The sequence below is a fragment of the Episyrphus balteatus genome, chromosome 1 (assembly GCF_945859705.1).
Source record: "Episyrphus balteatus chromosome 1, idEpiBalt1.1, whole genome shotgun sequence".
Lineage (NCBI taxonomy): Eukaryota > Metazoa > Arthropoda > Insecta > Diptera > Syrphidae > Episyrphus > Episyrphus balteatus.
In genome coordinates this window covers 65,585,010-65,600,113 of record NC_079134.1, presented here as the reverse complement: position 1 = coordinate 65,600,113, position 15,104 = coordinate 65,585,010, and the positions used below count along the sequence as shown (strand labels likewise).

The following is a 15,104-nucleotide window of genomic DNA, read 5'->3' as shown; positions in this document are numbered from 1 at the left end:
TACCTACTGTTAATTTCGGTTCAAATTTTCCACATTACATTTTTTGTTTTACAAAATCGTTAAGGCCCAAACCCATAGAATCCGTTGCGTCCGTTCCGTCAATCCATCCGTTGAAGTTGAAGTTTGGGACAGAAAGGGGTGACCCATAGAATACGTCGTACGACGGATTGCTTTTTGACAGCTCACTTCAAATTCCGAGGTGTGTTCGATATTTTATCGCTGAATGTGCACTAAGGAAGTTCTGATGTAAGAATTTTTTAACTATTATTGTTGTTCTTTTTTTTAATAAAATAAAATGCTCCACTAGATTTCATGTAGGTACTTGCTCTTCAGTTAAAAACAATTTTTAATAACAGATTATCATTTGTAGATATGACTTTGGCATAGTAAAATTGAACTCTACAACAGAATTTTAGTATTTAATTGATATAATTTATTAGATATATCATTAAATTTTACTTTTATTACATTTTCTTCACAAATTAACAATTAAAGTTCAGAATTCATAAAATCGGAGAAGAAAAGAACACAGTTCTTAGTTCTGAAATTCCCCGGCGTGCACTCAGAAACAGAAAATTGAACTGGTCTATTGTTGACAACCAGTGTCAAAGGATACGACGGATGAAAAAGTAGAAAGTTGGGCTACTTCTTCCGTCGAATCCGTCCGTCTCCTTCCGATCCGTCGCTTATGGGTCGCTTCCCATAAGAACGTGTGTATTTTATCGAGCTGTGAGTTGAAAACTGCGACGGAACGGACGCAACGGATTCTATGGGTAGGGCCCTTAAGAGCCGTCATGTTCATGTCATTTCTAATTGTTATCTCGATTTCAATTTTTGTATGCTGCTGTTTAGTTTACTTTTGACTCACAAAATAGCACGAACAGATGTCCAAAAACTCAAATTTAAGAAAGAGTACAAATTTGTATTGGATAACACGGTAAAATTTTCAGAAAAAATTATTTGTCTAGGTCTCCAAAGTCAAAAAACTCTTCTTCTTACTTGGATGAATTTAGTATCTACTAAAAGTATTTGCCTAGTAGCAAGTACTTTTTTTTATGCAAGTTATGCCACCCACATTTCATATTAATCCAATTGCAATCTATGCAATAAGTAATCCATAAATTAATTTTTGGATTCTTTTCGTATCTTTCAGATACAGTATCCTACACCCCCACAAAGAATACTTTATACTTCGTTGCAAAAGCAACACAGCATTATTCTTTCTTCGTTGCAACTGCAACATAACACCTTTTGCAATTCCGCAAAAGTATAAACAATCAATTGGGCATCAATCGCTTCGCCCACACATTTCGATACGCTTCCTTAGCTTCAGTAGATAATATTATGAATTGTATAAATTAGTCTTTAAGAAATCCTCTGAAGCTCCGGTCTTGTGACCGTTAACGTTGATAATAATTAATAAAGGCTCTAAAGCCCTAAAAAATATATTTTTTTAACCAAACGATCGTGTAAATCCATAATTGGCGCCCAACTTAGTTGCAATAAAATATAAAAAACCTACGACAGTTTTAAAAGTGACAGCATTCACATAAAAAAAAAATATAAAAAAAACCCCAACCGTGAAAATTTTTCAAAAATTTCAAATAGATTTTTTGAATTAATTAATAAATTTTCTACGACAATTTTAAAAGTGAAAAAATTCACACAAAAATATATAAAAAAAAACCCCAACCTTGACTGTGAACATTTTTCAAAAAATTTCAAATATGATTTTTTGAATTAATAAATTTTCTACAATTTTAAAAGTGAAAAAATTCACACAAAAGAATATAAAAAACCCCAACCGTGACTGAAAATTTTTCAAAAAATTTCAAATATGATTTTTTGAATTAATTAATAAATTTTCTACGACAATTTTAAAAGTGAAAGAATTCAAACAAAAAAAAAATATAAAAAACCCCAACCACTGTGAAAATTTTTCAAAAAATTTCAAATATGATTTTTTGAATTAATTAATAAATTTTCTACGACAATTTTAAAAGTGAAAAAATTCACATAAGAAAAAATATAAAAAAACCCAACCATGACTGTGAAAATTTTTCAAAAATTTCAAATATGATTTTTCGAATCAATTAATAAATTTTCTACGACGATTTTAAAAGTGAAAAAAACTTTGAAGAAGATCAACAAATATTACGCTCAACAAATGTTATAGTAAGTTATTATTTAGAAATATATATATAAAATGTAAATATATACAAAAAATATATTGTAAATTATTATTATCCACTCATTTAAAACTGGAGAATTTAATCGATAAATTCTCCAAACTTAAAGTGTCTAAACCTATAATCTATAAGGTTAAAAAACTCACAATGCCCGACCTTACTGTTGAGTTAATCACTCAACTTATTGCGACTTCGACCGCACCACTTATTGATGAAATAAACAGACTCAAACAAGAGCTATAGACTAAAAAGGACCAAGTCCTTGAATACGAAACATAAAAAATAGATGAGCAAATTAAATGTGAGGAGACCTTAGACGTAATAAAGTCTCTTCCAGAGTTTTCGGGTAAACACACGACATATGTAAGCTGGCGAGAAGCTGCTTACAATTGTATGTCATTGCACAAAATAGGAAGTAGGAAATTTTTCGCAGCATTAACAATACTGCCAAACAAGATAACATAACGGGGTTAAATCCCCCATTGTCGAATAGCATACATTCGATGTCACCGGTAGATCTCTCTAATGTCTTGGCAGCAGCCCAAGACATAGATTCTAATGAGCAAAGAGCTCTTTTTACGAGTATATATTACTCCTATAAAAATAAAAATAATAACAACAATAATTATAACAATAAAAATTATTCCCAAAATCATAAGACTCACCAAAATTTTAACACACTGAGATACCCTAAAAGGGAAACTAGTTCAAGGCCAAATAATTTTGCCTTAAGTAAAGCTGAACCAATGGAAGTTGATCCTTCCACACAAATCTATCGGCAGGCAACAAATTACCCTCATCATCAAAATCAACAGAATAACCCTAATAGTTATCAACAGCCGACGAAATATCCTCATCCTCAAAATCAGAGGAATAATCCTAATAGTTCAAAATTTAATCCAAATCAGTCCCAACCGAGAGGAACTTTCCAAAAAAGAGTTTGGGAGTCAACCCAAACGAATCAACCAAAACCAAAAAATCAAAGAATAAATAATATCACTGAAAATCATTTTTTAGGCGACTGTGGCAGTCGGACTGCCATTCCTCTATAAAGTCGACCGAGACACGAACAAAGAACTAAAAATTTTAATTGACTCTGGGGCTACAGCCTGTTATATAAAAACAGGAACTTTTCCCAATAAAAAAGAACTTAACGTTTATAAGAGAGTCCAGACTGTTAACGGATTTTCCATTATTTAACATTATCATCAATGCGAAATCTTTGGCATGGAATAAATATTTTATGAAATAGATAATTTAGAATCCGCTCTCTTAATAGGATTCAATTTACTTAAAAAAATAAATGCTATTATAAACCTTAAAGAAGGATATTTAGAATACAGGGATAAAAAAGAAAAAATATTTGATAATAATAATAATTATCAAAATAAAAATACCGCCTTGGAAAGGAATATTAATAAAAATAATGAAAATAAAACTACCGCCTTGGAAAGGACCAACAATAAAAATCATGAAATTATAAATACTCCCTTAGAATGGAGAAATCATGATTTCAAAAATAAAAATACCACCTTGGAAAGGAATTCAGAAATTACCGAATCCGAAAAGGATTCGAAAATTAAGAAATATTTAGCATCTGTTGCAAATGCAACACATAATGATGTTTCAGAAACCTTAAGTGTAAACCCCACGATTCATGAAAATAATTGTATACAAAATCATGAATCAATTGATACAAAAATAATTCTGTTAAAATATTTTATTAAAAATAATATAAAGAAAAGTCACTCAAAAATAAACATTAGTTTGCCTTTTCGAACTGATATTCGCGCTAGTATTCGCATGGAAACTGATACACCCATATGGAGTAGACAATACCCATATCCAAACTCGTGTAGTGATTTTGTTAATTCAGAAATAAACAGGTTACTCAATGAAGGTATTATACGAAAAAGTAAAGGACCATACAATTCTCCAATTTGGATTGTGAATAAAAAAGGTTTCAATACTGACGGGACGCGTAAAATGCGAATGGTCATAGATTATATACACATATCCTATCCCAGATACGAATATAATAGGTATTATCTAATTTAGGGAAGTCGAAATATTTTTCGACTATTGATCTCGAGTCAGGATTCCACCAAATCTTGATGGAAGAAAATGTTATTGAAAAAACAGCTTTTTCAATTAATAACGACAAATATGAATTTTTGCGTTTACCTTCGGTCTCAAACACGCTCCTCGAATCTTTCAAAGAGCAATGGACGATATATTAAGAGACTTTATAGGCAAAATATGTCACGTCTATATGGATGACATAATTGTATTTTCGAAGATTTAGAAACCCATATCAAACACTTAGAAACCATTATCAACGTACTTAAAAACGCTCATATGAAAATCTCAATCGAAAAATCGAAATTTTTCGAAAAAGAAATCGAATTTTTAGGCTACATTGTAGCACACAAAGTCATTAAAACAGACCCAAAAAAGGTAGAAGTTATTGAAAACTACCCGATTCCCAAAACACTTTTTGAACTAAGAAGTTTCTTAGGAGTCACCGGATATTACAGAAAATTCGTTGAAAATTATGCTTTTCTAGTAAAACCACTCACTAAACTCTTATCAGGTGAAAATGGTAAAATATCAAAGCACATGTCAAGAGAGAAAGCTAATCTTCTTGCAAAGCAGTTCGCTGCCAACTCTACACTGCCAGATAGTGTCATGACTCCTCCAGTACTTGAGTGTGTAAACGGATCCATGGGACGAACCTTCTTTCGCACTCGTACAGTGGCAAGAGTCCTGAAAGACCTTGACATACACAAATCCGCTGGCCCGGATAGTATCCCTCCCATCGTTCTGAAGAGGTGTTCTTCCACGCTGGCAAAACCACTGCGTAAGCTTTTTCATCTGTCCTACTCTACTGGACTCGTTCCGAGTGGATGGAAAACCGCATTTGTCCAGCCTGTCCCTAAAAAAGGCGAATCCTCCTCACCCTCCAACTATCGACCAATTGCACTCACTTCCCTTCTTTCCAAGGTCATGGAAACGCTGATTAATTTCCAGCTTAAGAAATATCTCGAAGAACGGAAGCTTCTTAATGACCGGCAGTACGGCTTTCGTAGCAATAGGTCCACTGGTGATCTGATGGTATATCTCACCGAACAGTGGAACAAATCTTTGCATCGTTTTGGAGAAAGCAAGATTATTGCGCTTGATATTTCAAAGGCATTTGATAGAGTTTGGCATCAAGCTCTCTTATCGAAAATGCATGCATTCGGTATCGACGATTCTCTTCTTCATTGGATTATAAATAACCTTTCGGGCCGTTCAATACAAGTCGTATTGGATGGTTTCAAGTCTGAAACCCACAAAATAAACGCTGGTGTGCCCCAGGGCTCCGTTTTGTCTCCGACTCTCTTTCTCATTTTCATTAATGATTTGCTCTCTGAAACTTCTAATCCATTAAATTGTTTCGCAGATGATAGTACCCTCAGCTTTTCATATTCGTTTGAAGATTCACACCCATGTCCTTCGGATGTGGAACTTCAACGACAAAATATGATAAGCTCATTAAATTCTGATCTTGACAGCATTGTTCAATGGGGAATGAGAAATCGTGTAGAATTTAATGCATCAAAAACACAATGCTGCTTACTATCATTAAAACGGAACCTTCCACCCATGCCACTATCAATGAGTGGCACTTGCATCGAGGAAACTGAGAAACTTTCCATTCTCGGTATGAGTGTAACAAACCACCTTCTGTGGAACGAACACATATTCGATGTCGCCAAAAACGCTGCAAAATGTTTAGGTTTTCTCCGAAGATGCAAGAAATTCTTCTCATCTTCTGATCTAGCTGTAATCTATAAAGCTTACATTCGACCAAAACTTGAATACAATTGTCACATCTGGGCAGGTGCTCCGATAACGTATTTGAGTTTCTTGGACAGAATACAAAATAGAGCTATAAAAATGATAGATGATAGATCAATAATTAAGACAAATGCGTCCCTAGACCACCGACGTAATGTGTCATGTCTCTCCTTGTTTTATCGCTATTTTTATAAACAATGTTCAGATAAAATAGCTAGTTGCATTCCTCCCCTGAAAAAATTTAACCGTAATACTCGCGCTTCTAGGAATGCTCATCAGTTTACCCTTGAGCCCAACTTCGGACGTACCTTCAAATACAGAGATTCTTTCTTTAGCCGCACCACACGAATGTGGAATATATTACCCGCCTCTGTTTTTCCCTGCCATTTTAATGTCCAGAGCCTTAAAACTAATGTGCATCGGTTTCTCCTTTTAAATCCCTCCCTATTTTCCTGAAGCTCGCACTGTGTTGAACATATTAAGGGTATTTAACTCCCTTTAGTGCGCGTTAATTATAAAAAAAAACAAAAAGTGAAAATAAATCTTAACGAGTCTGAAGTAGACTCCTTTATCTAATAAAAGCTTTATCAAGTTATATTCAATTGGTCCAACCAGACTATACAAAACAATTCGTTCTAACCACAGACGCATCAAACGTAGCAATTGGTGTTGTACTATCCCAAGAAAACAATCCGATAACCTTTATTTCTAAAACACTAAACTGAACAGAACCCAATTATGCGACTAATGAAAAAGAGCTTTACGCTATCGTTTGGGCACTAAAACACTGAGAAACTACCTTAACGGGTTTCAAACTTGTTGATATATACTGATTATCAACCTTTGTCATTTGCAATATCACCCAATAACCCAAATGCCAAAATGTAAAGGTGGCATTATTGAAGAATTCTCACCTAAAATTCAATATAAACCTGGCACAACTAATAAGGTAGCCGACGCGTTATCACGAATAATACTTTATAATATATCAGATGCTAACCCCTTAGATACAGACATTGATTTAGACGATACCGATGAAGAAAACGAAATAGATGTTCAAAGCACCATTCATTCCGCTGCAAGTCTCGATAATATAACTATGCCAGAACCTAGGAAACCACTGAATCAATTTAAACAACAATTGACTTCACCCATAATGGCTTCACTACAATCCATGAATCCATTAAAATGTTTGGAAACACAAGACATTTAATTGAATTCGATACAGTAGAAAATCTACTTACAATTTTAAAAGAATTCTTACAACTCAAAGTTGTAACAGGAATTCACTGTACAATCGAAGATCCTTATCAAATCAAAAGATCACTCTTAGAAACTTTTAACATTAAATTTTTCTATACTAGGCACTTTGCTACAGATATAACAAATAAAGAAGATCAATTTATGATCATCGAGCAAACACACAATCGAGCACATAGGAATTTTAAAGAACATTTAAAACAAATTAATAAATTTTATTACTGGCCAAATATGGTTAAACAGTTCAAAGAATTCTCTAGAAATTGCGAAATTCGTTATAAACACAAATACAACAGACAACCAAAAAAGATACCTATTGGTCAAGCACCAATCCCTACTAGTGAAGGCGAACACCTACATTCAATCACTATTTTTTTGGTTTTTCATTGAAAATGTTATTTTTTTTCTGTAAATAAACAAATAAACGCATTATATACTTACTTAAAAAATTCTACAAACCAACTGTCCCATTTATTTGTTGAATATTACCGTTTTTTATCAGGCTCACTAATGAGCGTTCTGGTACCACACTGGTACTAAGAAATTTTATTTTTAAGATCCAATTTTAAATGGAAATAAAACCCATTCATGGAATCGAAGTAGATTAAGCACAGTACTTTTTAATTTTTGATTTTTGATAATGGCAAAGCAAAATAGCCAAGAAAATAAAAATCTGATAAAGAAAGTAGTTTTCCTATTTTTCAATTTTCTCAAAAACTAGAAGGCATAGAAACATATGGTTTTCAGTATTTGATAAGAAATTTATTGAGGTAATTTACTTAATCAATTTATTCCGTAATGAAACCCAAAGTCTTGACAAAAATAGTATTCATTGTATTTGTTTAAACTTCTTTTTCACAGTTGTTGACTTTGAAATCGATTATTTCGAAAACAACTGATTAAAATAACTTGATTTAAAAACTTTAATTAAAAACTTTAATTCTAGCTTTTGAAAAAGGTATCATTCTTAACTGTAAGTGTTGCCATTGTTTTTTAATAATTTTTTGTATGATTTTTTAGAGAATTGCCCCTCCCGCCTAAAGAGGGGGACATAGACCCTCCCTTCTATAACAAAAAATGATTGTATTGAATACCTCTACTAAAAACCGTTTTCAATACTCGGCGCCTAAGTTATCGTAATCGAGTCTTGCGTTGATATGAATTTTTCTCGAAAAAAAAACACGTTTACGGAGGGTATTTCGAAAAAGGAAGCTAATCCGATTTTGGTAAAAACGGATTATTATTGCTGAGATCTTCAAGAACAAAGCCTCATCTTTAGTTTTTGTCGTCATTTTAGGTCAACCTTAAACTTGTTCAGGCTCACTTTGTGAGCCTAGTTTTGCCTCTGCTCAATTTAAATCATTTATGATGAGACAAAATATAAAAATATTTTATTCCGATCCTCACCATAGTACAACTAATGGTCAAGTGGAGCGTGTTCACTCCACAATCATAGAAATTTCAAGATGCATTAAAGAAGAATTTAACCTAATTAACGATTTAGAAATAATTCTCAGAGCCACTAAAGAATATAATAATTCAATACATTCTTCAACAGATCATAAACCCTCTGAAGTATTGTTCAATAAAATTGATCATAAAGGCTTACATAATAAATTATTTGCAATACAAACCAATATGCTTAAGACGCATAATAAAAATAGAGTAAAGAAAACTTATCAAACTGGTGATAAAATATTTGAAAAAAATTATGGAGACAGAAATAAACTTAAACATAGATACAAAAAACAAATTGTCCATCAAGACAATAAAAGAAACTTTGTTATTAATAGCAGAAAAAGAATTGTTCACAAGGACAATATTAGATAAATAATTATTTTTCACTTTTTATACTTTTAGCAAGTAGGGAAAATATTAAACATAAATAAGCCTATAATGCAGCAAAATGCTCATTTATTTCACAATTGCACAACTGATTGCAATATCTGCACAAATCATTGATTATACTAACGATGATTATACATATACTCCTGGAAAATGATGACGCACTGGTATACCAAGACTACGGTGAATTATTCCATGTTTTCAATATAACATATTATGAACATATTTTAAATGAAGAAAAAGAAAAATTTCTTACGAACAAGAAGAAAGTGTATTACACACATGAAGAACACTTAGAGCTCGAATCAGAGCTGACCTTAATAGAATCATTTGTAACTCAATTAAAAATAAATAAGTTGAAAAGGGGAATAAACGAATTAGGAACTCTTTGGAAATGGATAGCAGGTTAGGTACCCCTGACCATGATGATTTAATCACAATATCCAATAAAGTGAATGATCTTGTAGAAAACAATAATATTCAATTGATAACAAACACTTAAATGTTCAAGGAAATAAAAAGACTTTCTGGTCTCATAAACGACATAATTTAATAGAATCATTTGTAACTCAATTAAAAATAAATAAGGTGAAAAGGGGAATAAACGAATTAATAACTCTTTGGAAATGGATAGCAGGTACCCCTGACCATGATGATTTCCTCACAATATCCAATAAAGTTAATGATCTCATAGAAAACAATAATATTCAATTGATAACAAACACTGAAATTTTCAAGGAAATAAAAAGACTTTCTGGTCTCATAAACGACATAATTGGTGCAAAGTCATCAGTCGAAAAACTAATAAGAAAACAAAGACTACGGCTTACAGCCAGAGACTTACAAAATACACTACAAAAAATAATTCTTGCGAAAGCAAACATCCTAAATACAAACTTTTTACATCTGCAAGAACTTAAAGAAATAATAAAGCATGAACATGAGTCAATGACTTTAACAGACCTATTAGACATTTCAGAATTCAAAATTTTACGAAAAAATGAGTTGATAATCTTATATATTAATTATCTTATAATTTCGAAAAATTGTTCACTATATGAAGCTAGAGCCATCGCACACGACGAGACGATGGAAAATTATTAATAGATAAATAATATTCTTAAATGTAACAACACATATTTTAATTCACACAATTGAAAAACGAATTACCTAAATAATAACTTTTGTAAACTTAATTTAAACAGAACCTGTTTTACAAATATTTTAAATAAAATTAAAACAAATTGTACCAAAATTAAAGAAAATAACAAAAACATAGAAGTGATTAAAGATGGAGCTATAATTATTTGAGGAACAAATTTTGTAAACGAAAAAATTTGAAATGGAACTTTTTTAATAATTTTTGGAACTAATGTCACTACTAATAATTATTTTTATTTTAATCCTACAGGAAAAATAATCGAATTTCTAAAAAATTATCATTTTAAAGATTACATAATAACGGAATACATTATATCAAATAATGAAGAATTAAAATTCAGAAACATTAATTTTATTAACAAAATCTTTGAACATTTTAACTCCGTCACTTCTAAAATAATCATATCGTTTACCTTTTTTTTATATTTGTGTATTATAATTTGTGTATATAAATTTTTCAAAATGTACAAGCGTAGGAAGCAAAAACAAATTTTAGATAAACAAGAAAAAATTCTATCGGAAATGTCCGATAAAATTCGAATTTTACAAATTCGCCTGAATCGGGACGATTCAGCTTAAACAGGGAGGAAGTTATGCCACCCACATTCCATATTAATCCAATTGCAATCTATGCAATAAGTAATCCATAAATTACTTTTTGGATTCTTTTCGTATCTTTCAGATACAGTATCCTACACCCCCACAAAGAATACTTTATACTTCGTTGAAAAATTGGGTATCAATCGCTTCGCCCACACATTTCGATACGCTTCCTTAGATTCAGTAGATAATATTATGAATTGTATAAATTAGTCTTTAAGAAATCGTCAGAAGCTCCGGTCTTGTGACCGTAAACGTTGATAATAATAATTAATAAAGGCTCTAAAACCCTAAAAATATATTGTATACATATTATATATTTTTTTAACCAAACGATCGTGTAAATCCATAGTTTGCATACGAAATTAAGTAAATACTATGAATTTTACCTTTTACTAGAATGTATAGTACTTACTTTCACCTATTACTTTAAGTAAGTACCTATACCTATACCTACTACCTTTTTATGCACATCACCCTTTGTCGAAGTATCTTAAATTTCTTTTGTCTCATTTACTTATACTTATCATGTAGATACGGACTAACTTAAAAATGGTACAAAAATTCATTAATTTTGATAAAAATTAACGTAAAAGGGGATAAAGTGTAAAAGACGTTTTCTTTGGAATTCATTTCCGGAAATTTAACAGACCGGTCTAATACTTTTCATCTAGAAATAACGTGACATTCTTACCTTTCTGGCAAGAACAAAAGAAAACTCCGTCTCGAATACGTTGGTATCAAAACTGATATAAACAGAAACATCTATATGTATAGGAGTATGACCACCAAAAATCAATGACTTTATCAATACACTGAGGGAAAAAATAAATTGAAGTTGAAACGTCTTTGTTTCAAAGTTGAACTACTTTGAATTATGTGACTTTAAATTACGAAACCATCATCAATTAACCTTTTTTCCACGTTGATTTTAAAATGTTCATCTTCAACGCAAAATCATTCCGAATAATAGTTAAATCAATGAGGTTTTCATTGATTTTACGTTGTTTTATGGTGGCTTTTCCCTCAGTGTACGCATTTTGATAAAAATGATTATTTTATGATCAACTGTCCGTAACCCTACTTTTTTTAATAACATGACCTCATTTTTTTTTACATTTGATTTTAATACTGATATTCGTCTTATACTCATAGTTTCCGAAACTTTAAAAAATATAAATAGTGCAGCACTTGAACGTCATATTCGTCTCATTCCTTGCAATCTCGTTCACGGTATGACATGCTCATAACATAATTAACAACTTTTTTAAAACTTACGTTCCCATATCAATCTGCAGGGTAAAGCAAAAAGCAAGTGTTTGGTTTATAAATGAAATTCGTTTTTCAATAGTTCAGGGAGTTCAGAAAAAACAAAATCTTTTATCAATTTGAGCTCCAAAAAATATGCAATTTGATTTCTTTTTTGGAAAAAAAAATCAAAATCGTTACAGCTGGATTTAAAAAAAAATTTTTTGATTTAAATTTTGAATGATATTTTCTAGCAACACCTAAAAACTTGGGTCGCGGATTTCTGACTGTCACTATCTAGAACTGCAGCCTAAACCACTGAAGCGATTTATTTCAAAAGTCTTAATAAAGAGATTTTTTTGTGATGCCCTAGAATCAATAGGTAATTGCCATTCGGCCAAAATCGAAAATGTTGTTTTTTTTTTTTAAACTGCTCTAATGATTTTGGTTTAAAAAAAAACTAAAACTTTTGAAATAAAAAATATATTTTTTGGTCCATTATGAACGGTACCTGAGATCTGACATAGAGCCATTTTCTTGTTTACTGACTTTTTTCCAAAACGACTCAAGCGATTTAAAAATGTTGAAAAATTAAAAAAAATCATGCCATATTTTTTAAAATTATTTGCAATGTGTTTTTTTAACGGGCCGATTAATTTTTTTGAAATTTTGTTTTATGTGTCGATTAATATTGTTATTTGTACGGATTTCTTCATTTGGAGGTCAAAATCACTAAAGTGATATTGTTATAATTTGCAAAAAAAATATGTTGATATAATATTTTTTGAGTTTTTAATACATTTCTTATAAAATTAAATAAAGTAATATTCTTTTACGATAAAAAAACAATACCATTATAAGAAACTTTTACCATAAGTGCAAGTACGTGCAACCCAGTCGTACATTTTATTTAATCTCCTTTCCTTAATCTAGAAATCTAGGTTTTGTGAAAACGTAGCAAAAACAACTTGTCGATTTTTGTTGTAAAAATTATTGCATACTTCTTTTATCACGAAGCTTAATGACAAAAAACTAAACTTTTCTCATTCCCATTTTGAAAAAAATTGATTGTATAAATTTTCTAAAAATAATTTAAAAATATTGAGAGACTTACGAGCATAAAGTTGAAACTATTATTATTATATAGGTAGTATGAAAAAACGAACGCAACACAAAAAGGTAAGAACAAAATATTGCAGTGTAACTAAACAATAAAATGTACCTGTATAACGGTTTTCCTAGCTCCAGTTTGGTTGTGTTGAGCTGAAGGTCTAGAGCTCTTTAAGGGTTGTGGTAATGGAAGTGACAATGGAAACTTTGGAGCCAATTTATTCTGTAAATGTGTCGAGTTTGTATTGTTTGCCCGCACCAAGTCCAATGCCAAGAATATACTTTTAGGAGTACCAGGAGTATAAAATATCTGTCTTTGTTGATTCTGATGCCCAAGGCTATGTTGAATATTAGCCTGGTCCTGAGATTCTTGAAACTGTTGTTTTTCCTGTAATTTTTGCTGAGCATTTTTATTCTTGTCAACCTGTATGTGATGTAATGTATCTCCTACAATGGACGGTTTAAGGTTGGCTGCTGGAAAATTGGTAGCTTTATTTTTATTGTTGTCTAATTTTTTTCTGCTATGAGATGCTGCCAATCGTTTCCAGGACAAGGCGTTAATGAACAGTGAGTGTTTCCTTAAATTTTTTTCCAAAGCATTTTTTTCGGATAAAATGCGAGAACTATCAATATTACGTTCTGATGATTTGATATGACTAACGTTGTTGTTAATGCTATTATTATTGTTGATGATGTTATTAATATTGTTATTGGTATGAACATTGTGGGTTTGTTCAAGTACGGAATTGTTATTTTCATTATTATTATATTGATTTAAATTATTATTAGATAACTGTTGGGAAAAATTTGGTTTTGTATTTTCTCGATTTTTTGCATTGTTCAATTGTTCATAAGAAAAATTGTTAAGCGGCAAGTCAGGTGCACTCGATGAATCTATTGACCTTTCGTTGCTAGGATTATTTCCATTATCGACACTATTGGGATGATGGCGATGAAAATGGTGACTATGGTGGTTGGCTGAATAAACGGGGCGCCGTTCTCGAGGACTAAAACTGAGCACTGTACCCATGTTGAGTTTTTTTTTTCTTTTCTCGATTTCTTTATTCCGATACTTAAAACTTTTATTAAACACAAATTGTATTTCTTTGCTCAACTGGGATGAATACTATCTACTACAGAAAAAAGGACTTGTTTTACCAAATCACTTAATACAAAAAAAAAGCTATAATACAATTTTAAACATGTACATAGATTTTTTTCTATATGTACCTAAATATTCCACTATTGACACTTTGTATTGAGAAAAGAGGATACGAAAAAGTGTTTTTTAAGGAATTTCAGTGAATATCCTTAATTTCTGAAAAACTTTAATCGAAAATTAACTTATTCTAATAAAACTGCACAGAGATTTTTGTCCAAATTATTATTTTTACTCATGAAAAGATTTAAATTTTCGCAGTGAAGTGCAACTTAATGCGCTCCACGCTGCGGAAAGTGTTTTACCAATTTGAGATACTCATAAATTCCCGATCGATTTAAATGCGCAGAAGTACAACTGCGGTACTGTATTGAAGGAATATGCGTTCACCCTTTGTCCGAAGAAAAACTTAAATATTTTAACGTGAAATTTGGGGTGAATTCAACATAATGCGCATACACCGATTCGGGACAGCCGTATTAGACAATTGAATGTTTTAACAGAAAGATTAAAATTTAAAATTGAATCTATTTCTTCCTCTACTTATAGGTACATACACGGAGAGAAAATAAGGTATGTACCACTTTATTTCTGGTATATTTAACTATAATGTAAGGTCAATATAGGGATGACTCCCCAATAAAATATAATTTACCTTACTGTTCTAGTAAATTTGTGGCTTCTGATTA

At 31.3% G+C, this 15,104-nt stretch overlaps 1 protein-coding gene across 1 annotated transcript in view; it reads right to left on the bottom strand.

Moving 5' to 3' along the window:
• The window catches only part of LOC129907302 (cyclin-dependent kinase 5 activator 1), a 162,195-nt gene extending 147,456 nt beyond the window's left edge, over positions 1-14,739 (bottom strand). Inside the window, exons 1-2 of the mRNA XM_055983419.1 lie at positions 14,487-14,739; positions 13,369-14,389 (exon numbers count right to left, since the gene is read on the bottom strand). Coding sequence (XP_055839394.1) covers positions 13,369-14,286 — 918 coding nt within the window. The 5' untranslated portion in view covers positions 14,287-14,389; positions 14,487-14,739. The remainder of the gene's footprint in view (positions 1-13,368; positions 14,390-14,486) is intronic.
• Positions 14,740-15,104: the final 365 nt, after the last annotated feature.